The sequence below is a fragment of the Saccopteryx leptura genome, chromosome 8, assembly GCF_036850995.1.
Source record: "Saccopteryx leptura isolate mSacLep1 chromosome 8, mSacLep1_pri_phased_curated, whole genome shotgun sequence".
In the NCBI taxonomy this organism is placed as follows: Eukaryota; Metazoa; Chordata; class Mammalia; order Chiroptera; family Emballonuridae; genus Saccopteryx; species Saccopteryx leptura.
In genome coordinates this window covers 50,306,898-50,330,610 of record NC_089510.1, presented here as the reverse complement: position 1 = coordinate 50,330,610, position 23,713 = coordinate 50,306,898, and the positions used below count along the sequence as shown (strand labels likewise).

The following is a 23,713-nucleotide window of genomic DNA, read 5'->3' as shown; positions in this document are numbered from 1 at the left end:
AGGCAGCATATGGTTGGGTTTTGCTTTTTGATCCAATCTGCTACTCTATGCCTCTTTGTTGGTGAGTTCAGTCCATTTATTTTAGGGTAATTATTGATACTTGAGGATACTATAGCCATTTTATGGGGGGAGGGTTGGCAGCTATGTGTCTTGTTTGATTCTTCTCTGTCAGTTGTTTTTGTTAGGTGGTATTCCATACTTCTTTCACCTGTTTCTTCCTTTTGTTAAGCTATGTGTTTCAGTATGGCTTTTTTGTGTATGGTTATCATTACATGATTAGGAGAAAATTTGTCATTACAAGAGTCCTTTGTCTTATGAGTTCTTATGCACTCCATCCTTCTTTGCTATTGCAGATCTTTATGCTCTCCTCTTTTATATTATTATTGTCATAGATTATCCTTGTTGGAGCTTTTTCTTGGAGTTTTGATTTGTTTTGTTCTTTGTTTTTGTTTGATTAACCCCCTTAAGTATTACCTGCAGTAGGAATTTTCTGGTGATAAATTTCCTCAGCTTCTGTATGTCTGGAAAAGATTTATTTCTCCTTCATATTTGAAGGATAGCTTAAATATAGTATTCTTAGCTGGTAATTTCTTTCTTTCAGTACTTTGAATATGTTTGGATCCACTCTCTTCTGGCATTTAGAGTTTCTTCTGAGAAGTCTGATGATAACCTAATTGGCCTTCCTATTTAGATAATGTTGTTTCTTTCCCTAGCTGGCCTGAGGATTCTTTCTTTGCCATTTATTTGGTTGAGGTAACTCAGTGTCCTGTTCCCTTCTTGGATTTGAGGCTCTCTTTCCATAGGTTTGGGAAGTCTTCTTCAATTATTTGTTTGAATTGTTTCTCCATTCCCTTATCCCTCTCTTCTTCTTCTGATATACCTTATTCTTATATTGCTCTTTCTTTTTTTTTTCTTATATTGCTCTTTCTGATGGAGTCTGATAATCTTTGTAGAGCTAACTCATTTTTTAAATTTGTGAGTCTCTTCTTCTTGCTGTAGCACCTCTAGTTGTCTGTCTTCAATGTCACTAATTCTCTCCTTTATATGGCCTGTTCTCTTAAACTCACTACCTCAGTTTTCAATTCATGTATTAGTTCTTCATCTGTTTGATTTCTTTTTAAAGTTTCACTCTCTTTGGTGAAGTGCTCATATTGTTCATTAACTTGTTTTTTGAGCTCATTATATTGCCAATCAATGTTTTCTCGCATCTCAGTGAGTATTTTCAGAATTTCAATTTTGAATTCTTTATCATTTACCTCCAAGGTTTCCATGTGATGGAGATTACTTTCTGGAGATTTTTCATTTTCTTTCTGAGTACTTGTCTGTCTCATGTAGACATGATATTCAATTACTTCTTTCTTGACAGCATTTGACAGTGGTATTTTTAAAGAACTGTAACAAAAGAAACAAGTAAAAAATGAAAAATAAAAATTGAAAATATATAATGAAATATAATAAAAAATTTTAAATAATGACAAGTAAAAAATAACCACAAAAACAAAGAGCAAAAACCAAAACAACAAACAAACAAAATGCCCACAGAAAATAAAAATATAAAAATAAAATAAAATTCAAAATAGAAGAAGAGGAAAAATGTAAAAAAAAAAGATTAAAAAGTTTTAAGTTTTGAGTGGTTACTGTTTTCTTTCAGTAGGTATTACTGTATTAAAAATTATATCTCTATTAAATTCCTGGGCTGTCCTCCATTGAGATGTTGCTGTTGCAATGATGCAGGCAGGACTGTAGTCACAATGGTGAACAGGGTGTGTGGTGAGAGCTTTACAGCTTTAGCAATGGCAAACTCAGGCCTCCAGGCACTCCTTCCCACATCTCAATAGACCAGGGGACCAGGGGTGGAGCAGCTCTGTTCTTCAGGGGAGAGAGTAGCTTTGGAGAGTTAACTGTGGGGTCTGTCTCTGATACTCTCCATACCCATGAAGTGAGGGAGACGGGATCTTGGAGGCTGGAAGGCTGCACTTTGGTTTTCTTTGTTTCTGCACTGAGTGCAGGCTGAGAGAAGACTGTGGGAACACTGGCCATCACCCCTCGTTTTCCTGCTGCTTTGGTTAAGTATCTCCCTCTCTGCCCCTCAATATTTCTGCTCTTCCTGGCAAGGAGACCTAGGCACTCTTGGCTTCTCTCTTTGTATCCTCAGCAGATAAAACCCAGTTTCCTTCCTACCTTTTGTCCCAGAAAAGAAAAAAATCCAGTCACTCTTGGCTTCTTTTGGGATCTGACCAAGCATATGTTTTATCTTCCAGTCCCTTTTCTAACCCTTCCCACCTTTAGTGGATTGGGCGCGTGGATCTTTCACACATGCCTGTGAGCCCAGTTGGGGTTCTTTTGTTGTGTTATAGTTGTTCAATTTATTGAAATTTCAAGGGGAGAGATCAGGAGTATGTCTCATGCCACCATTATTCTGTCACCCCTATAAATTATTCTATACAATCACAATAACAGGACTTTCTAAAACATAAACATTTTCTTTTAAAATTTAATAAATTGACAAATACCGGAGTACAGTCCTTTATGAAAAATTTGACCATGTATAATATTGCATACATATATATCTTTAAGCCTTTAGAATCAAAATATAAAAAGATTATATCAATGAATATTGTGTATGTGATAAACAATCAAGAAAATCCTTACCTCATTGATCAAGAATTGAAGCTGCAAAACAGCTGCACCACTTTCATGTTGGCAATAACAATCAACACCAGGTCTCCCGAGTCTAATATAAATAAAAGTCAAGGATTCTAATATCTTAATTAGCACTAATATTAATGAGTAAAAAATAAACTAAATAACTGATGTTTTGTTCTGTAGTTATCCTAATTTTTTAAAATAAAGAGTTAAAAAATCTTAATCTTTCTTGATGCAAATTGCATTATATAGCACAGGGTATCAGCAAAATGGCCAAATAAGACATCCCTCTCATGTATTCCCCCTTCACCAAAAATAATTTGGCCTGTATACGCAGAAAAAAATGGCCTTCGTGGGAGCTTCCGGATTCAAGTAGGAGATTGTGAAATCCTGGTGCAGTCCCAGAATGAAAAGAACCATTTTGATAAGGCAGGCTCACACTCATTTGGCTGATAAGGAAATAGCTCTTTACCCCTGAAAATTTCACTTCAGCCCTGTTTGGACTTACAAATGCCATACACTGAAGGACCCAGAGGAATCAAGTCCATGCAAAAATCAGGTAATAGGCAGAGAGACTTTGGTCCTGGTTGTAGACTCAGAACTGGCCTTTAAGCCAACTCTAGTCCTTCTCAGCTGCAGTGTAGAAGCCCTTGGAGGTAAGGCTGACAAATTTGATATTATAGATTCTGAAATGGCCTTGTAACTCAGCTCCAGTTCATCCCATCTACATTTCATAAAGTCTCACTGGCACAGGCCCTCTTGTCTGAATTCCCAGAGATACTGAAAGAGTTCTATACTAGGCATAAGCCCCCTCCCTCAGTATATGTATCAAGCAGGCCTGCTGGCACAGGTGCCAAACAGGATAAATTTCTGTCTGTGCTCCCAGAGATCCTGAAAGGGCCCATACATGACTCTAGCTTCCTCACAGACACAGTATTCCAGTCTGCCAGAAGTTTTGAGGGTCAAAATACTTCAGTGAAAAATACTTCTCTCTGCAACCCTGGAGACTCTAAGATGGCCCTATACTTAATTCCAAACCTGCCCAACTGCAGTTCAAGAATAACCCTGCTGCCACAGGGAACCAGTAGGAAACACTTCTGTCTGCATTCTCAGAGATCCTAAAAGGGCTCTCTATACTCAGTTTCAGCCCCTCCAGCTATAATCCACAAACAGTCCAACCAGCACAGGGACCTGGCAGGAGACACACTGAACTCCTGGAAGAACCTACAGGCCACTCCAATCCCTCTAACCATGGTCAGGTTCCAACCCAGCCTATCCAATAACCTGAAAAGGGACATGCCTAGTGGTGCCTGCAGAACCAGGTCTGCAAACTTCAACATTGGTTGTGGAATCTGAAATAGCCCCAACAGCCACAGTTCAGGATCAGTCCTGCTCACCTAGGGACTTCTACAGTGATCAGGCAGCAGTACTACCAGGAGCCTGATGGAAACCAACCCTGCAATCTACCTTACCAGATAAGGTAAATTTATTTTACCCACTATCTGAGGATCTATATGTGCACCCTTGTGTAAGTGCCACCTTATTGAACAAGGTACTAGAGAGGTAGTCACATCCACTCAGGAACAACAAGAAATTCACTCCAGCCTGTGTCCTGGTGGTGAGTTCACTAACCACAGACACCATTACAGACCCACTAACAGCCACATAACTGGCTCCAACCCAGCACAACTGCATTTCAGTAGTAATCTTATAAGCCTAGGGAACAAACTTAAAAAGGTCTTCATATTCTGAAACCAGTCTGTAAAGACTGGAAGAAGTGTTTGCTCTCACAAATTCACAGGCACCAATGCAAATCTACATAGTTTGTGAAGAAAGATGAAACCACCAATGGAAACTAATTTTTCAGAGCTCCAGTACCAAATCCAAAGAAATGTAGATCTATGACTTTCCTGATGAAGAATTAAAAACCACTTAAAGAAATCAAATAAAATACATGAGAATGCAGATAGACAAACAAAATCAGGAAAATAATTCATTAACAATATGTATTTAACAAAGAAATAGAAACAAGAAAAAAAGAACCAAACAGAAATCCTAAAGCTGAAGAATACAATGACAGAACTGAGAAATTCAATAGAGAGTTTCAGCAACAGCTCTAATTATGCAGAAGAGAGAATCAGCAAACTCAAAGGCAAATAATTTGAAATTAGCTAGAGAGAAAAACGAAAAAGAGCAAAGAAAGCCAAAGTTAATTATGTGATACCATTAAGCACGCAAAAATCTGCATCATGAGATTACCAGAAGAAAAGAGAAAAAAACCCCACAGAAACATTATTTAAAGATATAATGGTGAAATACTTGCCAAACCTTGCCAGAGAAATGGGTATCCAAATACAGAAATCTCACAGGGACCCAATGGACTAAGTCTACAATCAAAAGAAAGAAGTGCCTAGTAGATTAAAAAGAAAAGATTGAACAATATGCTATCTATAAAGGACTCACTTTAGCTTTACTGACACATGTAGGCTGAAATTGAAGGGATGAAAAAAGATATTCATGTAAATAGTAACCAAAAGAGAGCAGGAGTGTCAATACTTATCATAGATGAAATAGACTTTTAGTCACATCAGTCACAAGAGAAAAAAAAAAAGATCATGATGAGAGAGAAAAGAGTCAATTCATTAAAGGATAAAACAATTATAAATATATTCACTCACCATTGGAGAACCTAAATAAAGCAAATATTAACAGATTAACAGAACTGGAGGGAGAACTAATAGCCATACAATAATAGTAGGGCACTTAAATACGCAACTTGTAACACTGGAGAGATCATCCTTATAGATTTAATAAGGAATGAATGAAACTGAATAATGCTATATATCAAATAGACCTATCAGACATATACAGAACATTCCCTGTAACACTATCAGAATATATGATATATTCTTCTAAAGTGCATATGGAACATTCTCCAGGGTATATCATATGTTTGGGCACATATAAAGCAAAATAAATAAGTAAACCATCTAGTATATTTTCTGACCACAATATTAAACTAGTAATCAATTACAGAAAAAAAGTGAAAAATTCACAAATATACTGCTCACAAAAATTAGGGGATATTTTATTGCTTCATATTCATTTTGATATATCCCCTAATTTTTGTGAACAGTATACATAAAAAATAAACAACACAATCCTGAACAACCAATGAATCAAATAAAAAGCAAAAGGAAAATCATAAAGCATTTCAAATGAAAATGGCAATGTCACTAATCATCAGAGAGATGCAAATTAAAACCACCACAAGATATCACCTAACACTCGCCAGAATGACTATCATCAACAAATCAATAATCAAGGGCAGACGAGGACTTGGAGAAAAGGAAACCATCCTGCACTATTGGTGAGAATGCAGACTTGTACAGCCACTGTGGAAACAGTATGGAGTTCCCTCAAAATATTAAAAATTGATCCACCATTTGACTCAGCTATCCCACTTCTAGAAATTTATCCTAAGAACCTAAAAACACTAACTTGAAAGACTATATGCACCCCTATGTTCACTACAGCATTATTTACAATAATCAAGATCTGGAAACAGCCCAGGTGTCCATCAGTGGATGAATGAATAAAAAAGCTGTGGTATATTACATAATGGAATATTATGCAGCCTTAAAAAACAAGGAAATGTTACAGCATGGCTGGACCTGGAGATTATTATGCTAAATGAAATAAGCCAGTCAGAGAAAGACAACTGTCATATGATCTAACTTATATGTGGAATCTAATAAACAAAAACTGATGAACAAAATAGAAATGGAGGCATGGATACATGGAACAGATGGAAGATGGACAGCTGTCAGAGGGGTGGAAGTAAAGGGGAATGGATGAAAAAATGTAAAGGGATTAGCAAAATACATATACACACACACACACACACACACACACACACACACAAACACAGACAACAGAGTGGCAACAGCCAAAGGGAAAGGAAGGGGGGTGGAGGTAGGGGAGGTAGGCAAAAGGGGAGAAAATGGGGACAGAAAGAAACTTTGCATGGGGCAGAGAGCACACAATGCAGCGTGCAGATGGTGTTATATTGAGTCATGCACTAGAAACCTGTATGGTTTGGCAATCTATGTCATCCCAATAAATTAAAAATAATTGATTTAAAAAACTAAAATAAAAATTTACAACAAAACTTATGGAGTAGCCTGACCAGGCGGTGGCGCAGTGGATACAGTGTCGGACTAGAATGCGGAAGGACCCAGGTTCAAGACCCCAAGGTCGCCAGCTTGAGTTTGGGCTCATCTGGCTTGAGCAAAAAGCTCACCAGCTTGGACTCAAGGTCGCTGGCTCCAGCAAGGAGTTACTCGGTCTGCTAAAGGCCACCGGTCAAGACACATATGAGAAAGCAATCAATGAACAACTAAGGTGTCGCAACGAAAAACTGATGATTGATGCTTCTTATCTCTCTCCGTTCCTGTCTGTCTGTCCCTGTCTATCCCTCTCTCTGACTCTCTCTCTGTCCCTGTAAAAACAAAAACAAAAACAAAAACAAAAAACTTATGGAGTACAGGGAGAGCAGTTCTAAGAGGAAAGTTTATTGGGATAAATGCCTATATTAAGAAAAAGAAATACCTCAAATAACCTAACTTTACATTTCAAGAAATTATAAAAGAAACAAAATAGCACAAAGTTAGCAGAAGAAAAAAATAATAAATATCAGAGTGGAAATAAATAAAGACTAGAAAAATAGAAAAAAAATCAAAACCAAGAGCTGTGATTTTGAAAAAATACACAAAACTGATAAATCTTTAGCTAGACTAAGAAAAAAGAGAGAGGACTCAAATAAACTTAAACTCATAAACAACAAAATGAAAAAGCAACCTATGGAATATAAGAAAATATTTGCAAACTATCTATTACATAAGAGGTTAATATCAAAATATATAGGCAACATACAACTCAGTAGGGAAAAAACGAGCAGAGACTGCAGGTAGACATTTTTCAAAAAAAACCCATACAAATGGCCAGGGGTGCATAAAAAAAAAAACTCAGGCCCTGGCTGGCTGGCTCAGTGGTAGAACATTGGCTGGCATGTGGGTGTCCCACATTCAATTCCAGGTCAGGGCACAAAGGAGAAGTGCCCATATTCTTCTATACCTATCCCCTCTTGCTTCTTGCTTTTCTCTCTCTCTCTCTCTCTCTCTCTCTCATTTGCTCTCTTCTCCTTCCCTCCTGCAGCCAGGGATCCATTCCAGTGAGTTGGCCCCAGGCTCTGAGGAATGGCTCCATAGCCTCTGCCTCAGGCACTAAAAAATGGCTCTGGTTGCAGTGAAGCAAGGGCCCCAGATGGGCAGAGCATCACTCCCTAGTGGGCTTGCTGGATGGATCCTGGTTCGGGGACATGCAGGACTCTGTCTTGGTCTCTCCTCCTCTCACTAAATAAAATAAATAAACTCAACGTCACTAGCAGAGAAATTAAAATCTAAACTTCACACCTATTAGAATGGCTGTCATCAAAAAGACAAATGTTGGTGAGGATGTGGAGAAAAGGGAGCCCTTGTGTATTGTTTGTGGAAGTGTAAATTGCTACAACCATTATGGGAAACAGTATAGAGGTTCCTCAAAAGATGAAAAAGAGAGCTACCATATGATCCAGTAATTCTACTTCTGGGTATATATCCTAAGAAAATGAAACCACTGTCTTGAGAGACATGTACTATTGATACAAACAACAATTTGGATGAATCTTCAGAGAATTATGCTGAGTGGAAAAAGCAGTTCCAAAAGCTTGCATACTGTATGGTTCCATTTCTGTAGCATTCTTAAAGTTGTAAAATTACTAAAATGAAGAATAAATTACTCTGTCAGGAGTCATGTGTAGTGGTGGGAGAATTGAAGGGATAGAGTATTACTATAAAAGAGCAACATGAGGAATTATTGTGATGATAGAAGTGTTCTGTAACTTGAGTATATCAATATCCATATCAATAATCTTATTGTAATATCACACTATAGTTGTAGAAGATGTTACTATTGGAAATTGGGTAAAGAGTACACGGGATATTTCTGTAGTATTTCTTACAACCACAATTAAATCTGTAATTATCTCAAAATAAAGTGTTTGATTTTAAAAATGGTATTACACTAAAGCAAAATATGCTTGTACTACAAGCATATTTTAAAGAAGAGGATTCTTAAATCAATTACCTCAGTTTCCACCTTAAGAAACAAGAGTTAACTTAAGCAAAATAAGGTAATAAAAAAGATGAAAGTGAAACCAGTGAAACAGGACATAAAAAAAAGATACAAAAAAGACAATGAGACCAAAAGTTGGCTCTACTGAAAACCAATACACCTGATAAGCTTCTATTCACATTGATCAGGAAAAAAGAGAAGACACAATTTATCAATATCAGGAATTAGAGAAAGGACATCAATACTTATCTCACAGACATTAAAAATATGCCAATAAATTTGACAATGCAGGTTTTCACAATTGTTACTTGCTTGTAAAGAAACAATAAACTTTATTTGTTCACAAATATATTCACTATCCTGAATATTTAAGGAAATGTAATTGTTATTATAGCAAATAATGAACCAAAAATTAAGGATACATTCGTATAGCACCTGTTCTTGTCCCAATAGCCAAGATTTTCTGAACTGGATCAAAGGCTAATGTTGTGGGCTGGTAAGGAAAACCATGCCGAACTGTCTGAAAGAGAGAAGATAGTAAAAATAGTCATCAGGAAAATAAAAATTAAAATCATGACATACCACTATATAACCACCAGTATGGCTAAATAGTAAATTTTTTGCTTAAAAAAAACCCCTACTAACTAACAAAATGGTAATAAAAATGTAAAATGATACAACCATTTTGGAAAAATGTCTTGCATTTTCTTACAAAACTGAGCATATACTTGTCCTCTGACCTAAAAATTCCACTCATATGTATGTACTCAAGAAAATAAAGAACATACATCCAACATAATAATTTGCATAAGAATGGTCCTAAAAACTTTATACATAACAACTTTGAAATAGCCCAGATGTCCAATAAGAGAATCAAAAAAACTGTGATAGTCTCATACAATGGAATACTACTAAACAATTAAAAACTACTAACAGCTCTAACAACATGGATGATTTTCAAAAACATTATGTTAAGTAAAAGAAGCAATATGCAAAAAAAGTGCATAAAATATCATTACATTTATATTAAATTCTGAACAAGCAAAACTAAAATATGGTGAAAACATTCCGATCAGTGATTGATATAAGCAAACTGACAGGGAAGGGATATAAAGAAACTTTATCCAGTGAAGGTAAAAGTCTATGTTTTGATAGAGGTTTGAATTACACAAGTGTATACATTAGTCAAAATTCATCAAATGGTTCAATAAAATTTGTGATTCCTCTATATAAAATTATACCTCAGGAAAGATAAGAAAAGGTTATTAAAAACAAATACTAAACTCCAGTTTGTGATATGCATACAAATATTAAACTAGATGATAATTATCATATCTAGGTGGTGAGTGTTCATAGTATAATTTCTTCAACTCCTCTGTATGTCTGCAAGTTCATAATAACACAATGAAAAATATATATATAAAGAGCTCATTATATCATAAAGAAGATAAGGCTAACATGTAAGAAGGGAATATATAATATTAGGAAGGAATTAAATTCAATACAAAATGTGCTATAACTGTTCAAAAACTTAGAGGACCACATAGTAAAAATAAAAAATAGATTCTGTATCTTGTTCAGCCAGATATTTAGTGCTCCAAGAACTATTTTTAATGGAACTATTTTTATAATACTACATTTGTAATTTACAAATATGTGAAAAGAAAGATAAAGTACAACATGCAGTTCATATAAAACTCTATTCCCCAAAGAAAACATTGTAAGTTCACTGTGTTACTTCTTCTTTTAAAACATATAAGAACATATGCATATTATGTAGTATATAACCAGATCTGTAATCTGCTTTTTTCACTTAACAGTATATCACAGAAATAGTTACACACCACTCACACACAGACACATACACACACACACACACACAGTACTCCAAAATATTTAAAGTTGTAGAGCTTATTATAGGATGACTACACTATGATGTCCTTAACCAACCAACTACTGTTCTATAATCTCTAAAGAATTCTCAACTAAATTGATAAAAACAAACAGAAAAAACCATTTTTTTAGTCATGATTCTAAATTCTAGTGTTTCCACTTGATTCCAAACTATCTTCCTTATTTAGGCATAACATTGTCAAAAGGATGATAACCTTAATCTTCCTGCAGAGCAATGTGGAGTAAAAGAATCAGAATATAGTTCCTCTCCACACAAGAAAGAAAGAAAAGAAAGAAGAAAAAAGAAAGAAAGAAAGAAAGAAAGAAAGAAAGAAAGAAAGAAAGAAAGAAAGAAAGAAAGAAAAGAAAAGAAAGAGAAAGAGAGAGAGAGAGATGAGAATACTTCCCAACTCATTATATAAGGCCAGTATTACCTTGAAGCTAGAATCTGACAAAGACATTCATAAGTAAAGAAAACCAAAGATCACTAATTCAGATACAAAAATCCTCAATAAAATACTAGCAAACTGATTCCAACATATAAAAACGATATACACCATGACTTGGTAAGATTTACCCCAGAAATGCAAGGTGGGTATAAGATTTTTTTAAAAATTATTTAATGTAATATACCATATCAGTAAAATAAAGGGCAAAAATCACATGACTATCTCATAGATGCAGAATAATTTTTTCAGGAAATCCAATACTATTCATGTTAAAAAGCACTCAACAAACGGAACTGTAGAGACTTCCTCATAAATGATAATGATAAATGACATTAACAAAAAATCTACACCTGACGTCATACTAATTAGTCAAAGAAAGAATTATTTCCCTCTTAGATCAGGAATGAGACAAGTCTGTTCTTGCCACAGCTCTTTTCTATGCAGGGCAATCAGGCAAGAAAAATAAGTAAAAGATACTCAGATTGAAAAGAGTAACATAGCTGTACATTACAGATTGCTGCTTCCTCATATAAATATAATCTTTAGTCTCTAAGGAGTCTATAACATAATTAGTTGTTTTACTTAATAATGTGATCCCTGGTAATAATATTTAAATTGACATAGAATTTTCAGAAAAATATTAAGTACACATGTGTTTTCTTTATAAAACCAGAAGAGCACTGGTACTTTTCTTTTTCTCTCAGATAAATGAAAAATAAAATAAAAATTTTAAGGTATGTCTCTGTTGAACTAAGATTTAGTGTGACTGCCTATCTTACTTAAATGAACACAAAGACAATTCAATATCAGGATATGTACTGACATTCATTATATCAAAAATTAAAAGATAAAACCTCATGACTGTATCAAAAGGATCTGGAAAGCCATTTGATAAAATTCAGATTCAATCCAAGTAAGCATTTTATATAAAATTAGGAGTGACGTCAGAAAAATGGCGTCATGAGGAGCGCGACCGACAAATCTCCCCAAAATTTCAACAAGTTCATCAACCAGAGACAGAAAACTCTATCCTTGGAGTGTCCAGGAGTTCCACACACTGAAGGCGAAGGTAGGATTAGGATTAAGCAAAAAAATGGCTAAATATATAATCAACCCAGAAGGAAATAAGTCGGACAAAGGAATACTCTGCCTTTCTCACTAACCTGAGCAAAGGCTGCTTTCACTTGGAACTGAGAGTGGGGGGGGAGGCTAAGGGTGTGGAGGAAGCTAGGCTGTGGCATGGACATTTGTTCAAGCCGAGGAAAGACTGTGCCTGTGGCAAATCAACCCACGCGAGCAAACACTGTGCCCCGCGAGCAGCAGCTGCCAGTGGCACGCGGGGAGTGTGCCAAAGCGAACTTCCCTACGCCCAAGCTTCTCTAGACAGGTGGGGTGCCTCACCCAGCCATGCAAGCTAACAATCAAGCATCAGGGGAGGGGCGCGCAGTCAGTTTGCAGTCCTTTCTGGAGCAGATCGGCAGATCCAATCGCTGAAATTAGCTTAACCCACAGTCTGCTCACCTCCCAAATGACCTACGCGGCTCTAGTTGAAAAGATCTCTCTCTCAGTTCAGCAATCTAAGACAAGAGGCGTGATATTTTTTAGTGCCTCTTGCTAAAGGGGTGGGGGCAACTTCTGATTGGCAGAGCTTTCATACTCAGGGATATACACTAAAAAGAGGGACTTGGCAGATATTAAGACCTCCTGTACTGCAGGCAGCGACTAGGGCATCTTCTTCCCAGCCAAAACAGGTTACAAAGTGCGGAAAGCCTGGGGAAAGTGGTCCCACAGAGTGCAAGGCTGCTGAACAGGCCTGGAGGATCATAGAAAGTCACCTTGAGAGCAATTGGCTCCCAGACCCTCCTGATTACGCTGGCGGCCCTGACTGCCAGAGCCTTACCCAGAGCCCTGCATTGAGTGGGAATACAGTGGGGATATGCCAGCTCTTTGAGACTCTTACTCCCCAGGCAGAGGCAGTGGCAGCCTCATAACTGGATCATCAGGCTGCTAATTCAGGAAGGAAAGACTAGGAGAGAGGCTCTGGGAAAACAGACTCTCTCATTGTCAGAGCCTGCAAACGCTAACAAGCCTTGACTACCAACGAGACTGAAGCCTAATATATGACATCGCCATAGAGTCTCATCAACTGCAAATCCCTACCTAAGCATGCCACAGGGGCAGAGCCTGGGGTACAGAGTCACCGAGCAGGAAGAGGGAGAGGAAAGAAAAAGGAAGAAGAAGTTAACCTCTCAAAATCAAGAAAAATCCACAGACTTTATAACTTGTTCCACTATTTTTTTGTTTCTTTCATCTTCTTGTCTTTATTATTATTATTTCTATTTCCTCCATCTTGGACCTTTTATTTTCTGCCCCTCTTATTCTTTCCTCTTGAACTACACTATCCATAAGTGGTACATTTTATTTCTTTTCTTCTTCCTTACTCTCCATGAAGGTTACACTCCAAAACCCTTAACTCTCTCTCTCTCTCTTTGTTTTTTTTCTTTTTTTCTTCTTTTCCTTTTCCTCTTTTTCTTATTTCTCCCTCTCTATTAGTTTCTTCTTTTCTCCTTTTACTTTTCCTCTCATTCAATCCTCAATCACAAACAAATTATTTAATTTGGGACTCAAGTTTTTTTTTGTGGCATTTTGGATGCTTTTTACTTCACTTTTTAACTCATTAGCATTCCTCCAAACTCAGGATATCCATTCTATTTAGTTTTTGCTCCACTTAATACAATAGTTTTTTTTTTCCTTTTTCCTGTTTCCCTCTTATCCCTCTCATTATATCTCTTAGTCAACCATCACTTACAAGCAAATCATTTTATACTTGATCAAAATTTTTTCCTTTTTTGCATTTTGTGGGTCCCTACTTCCTTTTTTTCCCCTTGAACACTATGCCCCCACTCCATTATAGGCAGTTTTTGTTCCATTTAGCATAATAAAATTCACAGTTCATCATGATATTTTCCTAAGGAGGAGGGGAGAGGAGGGGAAGAGAAGAAAGAAAAAGGGAAAAATAATAAATTATTATTGGGTTTTTTGGTGTTTTTTTTCCAAATTTTTATTCCTTTTTTTTTTTACTTTTTTAAAATTTTTATTCTTTATTAATTCTCATTAGTGCTAGCAACAAGACCACCCTCAGATGCCATTAAGAAAAAGGAAATCGAATATCATGGATACAAAAGATAGAGAAGTAGCACAGATAGATGTGGAAAAATCTATGGAGAAAAAATTTAATATTGGAAACCTTGGAGCTAAATGACAGAGAATTTAAAATAGAAATCCTAAAATTACTCAGAGATATACAAGAAAACACAGAAAGGCAATTTAGGGAGCTCAGAAAACAACTCAATGAACACAAAGAATATATTACCAAGGAAATTGAAACTATAAAAACAAATCAAACAGAGATTAAAAAAAAACTCAATTCATGAACTGAAAAACGAGGTAACAAGCTTAGCCAATAGAACAGGCCAAATAGAAGGTAGGATTACTGACATAGAAGACAAACAACTTCAGGTACAACAGAGAGAAGAAGAGAGAGACTCAAAAATTTAAAAAAATGAGAAAGCCTTACAGGAATTGTCTGACTCCATCAAAAAGAATAACATAAGAATAATAGGCATATCAGAGGGAGAAGAGAGAGAAAATGGAATGGCGAATATATTCAAACAAATAATAGACGAGAACTTCCCAAGCCTGTGGAAAGAACTAAAGCCTCAAATTCAAGAAGCAAACAGAACACCAAGTTTTCTTAACCCCGACAAACCTACTCCAAGGCACATCATAATGAAATTGGCACAAACCAGCGACAAAGAAAAAATTCTCAAGGCAGCCAGGGAAAAGAGGAATACAACATATAAAGGAAGGCCTATTAGATTATCATCAGATTTCTCAGCAGAAACTCTACAAGTTAGAAGAGAGTGGACTCCAATATTTAAAGCCCTGAAAAAGAGAAACTTTCATCCAAGAATACTATACCCATCAAAGCTTTCCTTCAAATATGAAGGAGAAATAAAAACATTAACAAATACAGAAAAGATGGGGGAATTTATTGTCAGAAAGCCCCCACTCCAGGAATTACTAAAGGGGGTTTTCCAACCAGATTCAAAGAACAAACAAAACAAAACCACAAGTAAAAACTCCACCAAGAACACAATAAAACCAAATTTAAACTGTGACAACAACAAAAAAAAAAAGGGGGAGAGGACAGAGAATAACAATAGCAAAGGACGATGAAGTGCAGAAACACTCATAAGATAGGGTACTACAATGAATATGGTAGGTACCCTTTTCATTACTTAATGGTAATAACCCTTGAAAAAACCACAACAGAAGCGCATGACTTAAAAAAGGTAGCAACAGAGGAAAGAAGTATAGAATACAAACAAAAACAAATGATAGAAAAACAAAAGAGAAGAATTAAACAAGATACAGAACTAACAGAAAGCAATTTATAAAATGGCAATAGGAAACCCACAAGTGTCAATAATTACACTAAATGTAAATGGATTAAACTCACCAATAAAAAGACACAGAGTAGCAGAATGGATTAAAAAAGAAAATCCAACTGTATGCTGCCTACAAGAAACACATCTAAGCAACAAGGATAAAAACAAATTCAAAGCGAAAGGCAGGAAAACAATACTCTAAGCAAATAACATCCAAAAAAAAGCAGGTGTAGCAATATTCATATCTAATAATGTTAACTACAAGACAGCAAAATTACTCAGAGACAAAAATGGCCATTTCATAATGGCTAAGGGGACACTGAATCAAGAAGACATAACAATCCTTAATATATATGCACCAAACCAAGGAGCACCAAAATATATAAGACAGCTACTTATTGACCTAAAAACAAAAAACTTACAAAAATACAATCATACTTGGAGACCTCAATACACCGCTGATGGCTCTAGATCGGTCATCCAAACAGAGAATCAATAAAGATATATTGGCCTTAAATGAAACACTAGAGCACCTGGATATCTATCATTAGACATCTACAGGACACTTCATCCCAAAGTGACAGAGTATACATTTTTCTCTAGTGTACATGGAACATTCTCAAGAATTGACCATATGTTGGGCCACAAAAATAACATCAGCAAATTCAGAAAAATTGAAATTGTACCAAGCATATTTTCTGATCATAAAGCCTTGAAACTAGAATTCAACTGCAAAAGTGAGGGAGAAAAACCCACAAAAATGTGGAAACTAAACAACATACTTTTAAAAAATGAATGGGTCAAAGAAGAAATAAGTGCAGAGATCAAAAGATATATACAGACAAATGAAAATGACAATACGACATATCAGAATCTCTGGGATGCAACAAAAGCAGTAATAAGAGGGAAGTTCATATCACTTCAGGCCTATATGAACAAACAGGAGAGAGCCCAAGTGAACCACTTAACTTCACACCTTAAGAAACTAGAAAAAGAAGAACAAAGACAACCCAAAACCAGCCAAAGAAAGGAAATAATAAAAATCAGAGCAGAAATAAATGAAATAGAGAACAGAAAAACTATAGAAAAAATTAATAGAACAAGGAGCTGGTTCTTTGAAAAGATCAACAAAATTGACAAACCCTTGGCAAGACTCACTAAGGAAAAAAGAGAAAGAACTCATATAAACAAAATCCAAAATGAAAGAGGTGAAATCACCACAGACATCATAGATATACAAAGAATAATTATAGAATACTATGAAAAACTATATGCCACCAAATTCAACAATCTAGAAGAAATGGATAAATTCCTAGAACAATACAACCTTCCTAGACTGAGTCATGAAGAAGCAGAAAGCCTAAACAGACCAATCAGCAGGGAGGAAATAGAAAAATCTATTAAAAACCTCCCTCAAAATTAAAGTCCATGCCCAGACTGTTATACTAGTGAATTCTATCAAACATTCAAAGAAGACTTGGTTCCTATTCTACTCAAAGTCTTCCAAAAAACTGAAGAAGAAGCAATACTTCCAAACACATTTTATGAGGCCAACATAACCCTCATACTGAAACCTGGCAAGGACAGCACAAAAACAAAGAAAACTACAGAGCAATATCTCTAATGAATACAGATGCTAAAATACTAAACAAAATACTGGTAAATCGAATACAACATATTAAAAAAATAATACATCATGATCAAGTGGGATTCATCCCAGAATCTCAAGGATGGTTCAACATACATAAAACGGTTAACATAATACACCATATCAACAAAACAAGGAACAAAAACCACATGATCTTATCAATAGATGCAGAAAAGGCATTCAATAAAATACAACACAACTTTATGTTTAAGACACTCAACAAAATGGGTATAGAAGGAAAATATTTCAACATGATAAAGGCCATATATGATAAACCATCAGCCAACATCTTATTAAATGGCATAAAACTGAGGACTTTCCACCTATATGATAGGTTCCTTCAATCAGGAACAAGACAGGGTTGTCCACTCTCTCCACTCTTATTTAACGTGGTGCTAGAAGTTCTGGCCAGAGCAATCAGACAACAGAAAGAAATAAAAGGCATCCTTATCAGAAAAGAAGAAGTAAAGGTATCACTTTTTGCAGATAATATAATCCTATACATCGAAAACCCCAAAGAGTCCACAAAAAGATTACTAGACACAATAAACCAATACAGTAAGGTCGCAGGATACAAAATTAACATACAAAAGTCCATAGCCTTTCTATATGCCAACAATGAAATATTAGAAAACAAACTCAAAAAAAATAATCCCCTTCACGATTGCAACAAAAAAAATAAAATACCTAGGAATAAACATAACAAAGAATGTAAAGTACCTAGATAACGAAAACTACAAAGCATTGTTAAAGGAAATCAAAAAAGATACAATGAGATGGAAAAATATTCCTTGTTCTTGGAAAGGAAGAATAAATATAATCAAAATGGCCATATTACCCAAAGCAATTTATAAATTTAATGCAATTCCCATCAAAATTCCTATGACATTTTTTAAAGAAAGGGAACAAAAAATCATCAGATTTATATGGAACTATAAAAAAACCCGAATAGCCAAAGCAATCCTAAGGAAAAAGAATGAAGTGGGAGCATTACAATGCCTGACTTCAAACTATATTATAGGGCCACAACAATCAAAACAGCATGGTATTGGTAGAAAAACAGACACTCAAACCAATGGAACAGAATAGAAAGTCCAGAAATAAAACTACATATATATGGTCAAATAATTTTTGATAAAGGGGCCAAGAACACACAATGGAGAAAAGAAAGCCTCTTCAACAAATGGTGCTGGGAAAACTGGAAAGCCACATGCAAAAGAATGAAACTCGACTACAGCTTGTCCCCTTGTACTAAAATTAATTCAAAAATGGATCAAAGACCTAAATATAAGACCTGAAACAGTAAAGTACATAGAAGAAGACATAGGTACTAAACTCAGGGTCCTGGGTTTTAAAGACCATTTTATGAATTTGACTCCAAAGGCAAGAGAAGTGAAGGCAAAGAGAAATGAATGGGACTATATCAGACTAAAAAGTTTTTGCTCAGCAAGAGAAACTGACAACAAAATAAACAGACAGCCAACTAAATGGGAGATGATATTTTCAAACAACAGGTCAGATAATATCCAAATATACAAAGAACTCATAAAACTCAACAACAAACAAACAAACAATCTAATAAAAAAAATGGGAAGAGGACATGAACAGACACTTCTCCCAGGAAGAAATACAAATGGCCAACAGATATATGAAAAGATGCTCATCTTCTTTAGTTATTAGAGAAATGCAAATCAAAACTACAATCAGATACCACCTCACACCTGTTAGAGTAGCTATTATCAACAAGACAGGTAATAGCAAGTGTTGGAGAAGCTGTGGAGAAAAAGAAACCCTCATTCACTGTTGGTGGAAATGTAAAGTAGTACAACCATTATGGAAGAAATTATGGTGGTTCCTCGAAAAACTGAAAATAGAACTACCTTATGACCCAGCAATCCCTCTACTGGGTATATACCCCAAAAACTCAGAAACATTGATACGTAAAGACACATGTAGCCCCATGTTCATTGGGCCAAGACATGGAAACAACCAAAAGGCCCTTCAATAGAAGACTGGATAAAGAAGATGTGGCACATATACACTATGGAATACTACTCAGCCATAAGAAATAATGACATCGGATCATTTACAACAAAATGGTGGGATCCTGATAACATTATACGGAGTGAAATAAGTAAATCAGAAAAATACAAGAACTACATGATTCCATACATTGGTGGGATATAAAAATGAGACTAAGAGACATGGATAAGAGTGTGGTGGTTACCAGGGGTGAGGGGAGGCCTAGGAGAAAAGTAGGGAGAAGGGAAGAGGGAGGGGGAGGGGCACAAAGAAAACTAGATAGAGGGTGATGGAGGACAATCTGACTTTGGGTGATGGGTATGCAACATAATTGAATGAAAAGATAACCTGGAAATGTTTTCTTTGAATATATGTACCCTGATTTATTGATGTCACCCCATTAACATTAACAAAAATTTATTTATAAAAAAATTAAATTAAATTAAAGAAAAACTAAAGATAAATAATAATAACAACACATGATTCTAAAAGGGAAAAAAGCTATAGTGATTCCCATTAAAATCAGGAAGAAGCTATACATGCTCATTATTCCCATTAATTCATCTTTGTTTTATCGATTCAAGGTAATTCAGTAAGACAGGAAATTGAAATAATATATATAAATGTAGAAAAGTAAGAAAAAATAGATTACAAAAAATTTTTAGAAATAAAAGAATGTGGTAAATTGTCTAGATACAAATTAAATATGCAAAATTCTAACTTTTCTAATAGCAATAACCGATTACCAATAAAAATTACAGGGAAATCCTCATTTACATTCTTAGATGTTAATTTGAAGTCTGTCAAATTTGTTAAAAGTATAAAAACAAATGTTTTATTCAGTAGCATTGAATAATATATTTTGTAATATATAAAATCATTAGGGAGGCATTAGTTGCTAGACTAGACTATTAATCTCATTAATAGCAGGGTTATATTTCTACATCTCTGTGTTTAATATTTCAGAGGTTACAACACAACTGTTCGAATTCTATTGGAAATACAGAGCTGATGTAATTAGTTTGCATTGTAGCTGTGAAAAGAAGATCCCATCAGAATTTAGTATATAAGAAGCACTTACTGTTTATACCTCAAAAACTTTTTCATTATTGTTCTGCTGAAAGTATTTCATTATTCAACCTGCTGAAAGTATTTCTTTTCAACATATCTACAATAATCTAATAGTGTAAAAATTATTTATAAAATGATAAATAATGAGGTCCTACTTATTAATATTTTGCAAAAATAATATATAAATATTTACCAACTTGTCTCTCAAATACCAGGTCAAGGCTCACTCCTACATGAAATATTTGCTAAAATTCTAAACTAATACCACATTTTTAGCACTTATTTTAAATTACAGAAGAATCATTAGGACCCTTTGGTCTTCCCAAATAGGTTTTAAGTTCTTTTGTGAGCAGGAATCATGCCTTAAATTTGTCTCCTTCGATTAAGAAATACAAATTGATAGTTACAAAATAGTCTCAGGATGTAAAGTACAACATAGAAAATATAGTCAATAATATTGCAATAACTATGTATGGTACTGGAAATACCAGGGGAACACTTTGTAAAGTATATGATTGTCTACTACTATGCTGTACTAATACAAAATAATATTAAATAATATTGGATGTAAATGGTGGCCCTGGCCAGTTGGCTTAGTGGTAGAGCATCGGTCCGGCATGTGGAAGTCCTGGGTTCGATTTCCGGCCAGGGAATGGATCCTAGCATCCATCTGCTTCTCCACCCTTCCCCCTTTCCTTTCTCTCTATCTCTCTCTTCTCCTCCTGCAGTCAAGGCTCCACTGGAGCAAAGTTGGCCCGGGCCCTGAGGATGACTCCATGGCCTCAACCTCATGCACTAGAATGGCTCCAGTTGCAATTAAGCAATGGCCCAGATGGGCAGAGCATTGCCCCCTGATGGGCATGCCAGGTGGATCCCAGTCGGGCACATGCGGGAGTATGTCTCTCTGTCTCCCAGCTTCTCACTTCAGAAAAAAATATATATTGAATGTAAATAGTAATTAAAAAATAAAATTTAAAGTTCTTTAAATAAACTATTTGTCCCCTTCACTTAGTTCAGTGCTATGATTAAATAGGTTTTTTAAAGTTCATCAATATTTTTGACCTGACTGGTGGTGGTACAGTGGATAGACCATCAACCTGGAACGCTGAGGTTCTTGGTCTGAAAGCCTGAGGTCACTGGCTTGATAGTGGGATTGTCGGCATAATCCCAAGGTCACTGGCTTGAGCAAGGGATCACTGGCTCAGCCCCCTCATCAAGGTATGTATGAGAAATAATAAATAAACCACTAAAGTGAAGTAACTACCAGTTGACGCTTCTCACTTCTCTCCTCCCTCTTTCTCCTTTCCTTTTTCTTTCTTTCTCAAAATCAATTTAAAAAATAATAAAGTTTATCAATATTTGTGCATATAAACAGCATTTCTTTAAAAAATTATTCTCTTATATTTTTAGGAAAGATGAATAATTGTAACCAAAAATTTTATAAACATGGAAATAAAATCTTTACAATAATTATAAATCAACATATATCTCTGTATTTGGAGCTTTTGCCTCAACTTTCCACAGTAATGAAAGCACATTTGATATTTAAAAAAAAAAATTCAATAGTTATCATTCTCACTCTTTTCCCTTTGAGAGCTTTTGTGATTATTATAACCATATGCAATTTAGTATTACATAATTCTGTGTTAGAACTATACAACCATCACATATAGATAAGATTTTTAATATAGATATAGTTGAGGATGTGTTATAGATATTAATACATCACTAAGTCTAATGTAAAAGAGGTTATTCTTTACTACCTAATTATGTTTCTTCTTACAATATTATATCAGAAACAACTTGAGAGATTCTGTTGTTTCAAGCTTAAAAGCCTCATAGGCGTTAAAAAACTACTGACTCTTATCACAATAGTTTAACACATTCTATAATTCTATAGTTCATGCAGTTGATCTTATAAAAAAATTCTAAGACTCATAATTTGGATAATCCATGTAAATATGCTTTATAAATGAGCATACTATGTAAATATAATTTTATAGTAGTTAAACTTTACAGTAAAGTGTTCATTCAAAATATGAGGGAATCAAGTTCAAATTTGATTAATTTACCTTCTCTAACACTATCTCATCTCTCACACTATCACCTTCTCTCATAATATCATTTAAAACATACTTTTATGGGCATATGGGAGAAGAAATAGAGGGAAGGGAATAAAGAGGGACAAATATACGGTGAAGAAAAGTTATTTGACTTTGGGTGATAGGTATACAACATAATCAACAATTCAAATGCTATAGAAATGTTTACCTGAAACCTATGTATTCTTATTGATCAATGTCACCCTGTTAAATTTAATTTTCTAAATAAATTAAAATAAAACATATTTTCAAAATATCCCCACATAATTTATGAATAGACCTAATTCTCACTACAGAAAAGTACAGATATACATACAAATATGTAATGAAAAATAATATGAATACTAGCACACTAATAAGATGAAGTAATCATGGGAATACCTTAAAGGGTAGCCAATTCTATCATTTTAATTATTCAATATAGGACACAAAACTGAAGGACAGAATAATCTCTAATGCAATCAGATTGTTCTCTCCAAAGTAAAGTACTTCCACTGTTTCTTTTCCCCAACCCAAGATTCATTTTCATCTTCTTAGGTGATTTTACCTTCTATATTATATAATTTTCACTACTCTGAGACCTATTAACAGCTTTATGTTTTCAATGTCATTGTTTTAATCTATCACACACCTTGACTACATCATTCTTCCCTTCTTTCAACTCAACTGACTGTCCACAATTAATATCAAAACAAAGTGGGAGGTATCTCATTACCTGACATCAAGCTCTACTATATGGCAATTGTAATCAAATCAGCCTGGTACTGGCATAACAGCCATGTAGATCAAGAGAATAGTACAGAGACCCCAGAAATAAACCCATGCCTTATGGTCAATTAATATTTGACAAAGGAGGCAAGAGTATACAATGGAATAAAGACAGTCTCTTTAATAAATGATGTTGAAAAAACTGGAAAGGTACTTGCAAAAAAAATGAAACTAGACTGCCAACTTACACCATATACAAGAATAAACTCAAAATGAATAAGAGACTTAGTTGTAAGTCATGAAACCATAAAAATCCTAGAAAAAAACAGGCAGTAGAACATCAGACATCGCTCACAGCAATTTGCTGATATATCTCCTTGGGTAAGTGAAACAAAGGAAAAAAAATAGACAAATGGGACTATATAAAACTAAAAAGCTTTTGCACAGCAAAAGAAACCATCAACAAAATGAAAAAAGACAACCCCCTGTATGTGAAAACATATTTGCTGATACATCTGGGTAAAGGGTTAATAACTAAAATTTATAAAG

General features: G+C 35.0%; 1 protein-coding gene across 4 annotated transcripts in view; it reads right to left on the bottom strand.

Moving 5' to 3' along the window:
- STXBP5L (syntaxin binding protein 5L) overlaps positions 1–23,713 on the bottom strand; it is a 351,861-nt gene that overhangs the window by 303,365 nt on the left and 24,783 nt on the right. For all 4 annotated transcript variants that reach the window (XM_066347937.1, XM_066347939.1, XM_066347938.1 and 1 more), the window contains exons 3-4: positions 9,243–9,340; positions 2,653–2,734 (exon numbers count right to left, since the gene is read on the bottom strand). In XM_066347937.1, the coding sequence (XP_066204034.1) occupies positions 2,653–2,734; positions 9,243–9,340 (180 nt within the window). The remainder of the gene's footprint in view (positions 1–2,652; positions 2,735–9,242; positions 9,341–23,713) is intronic.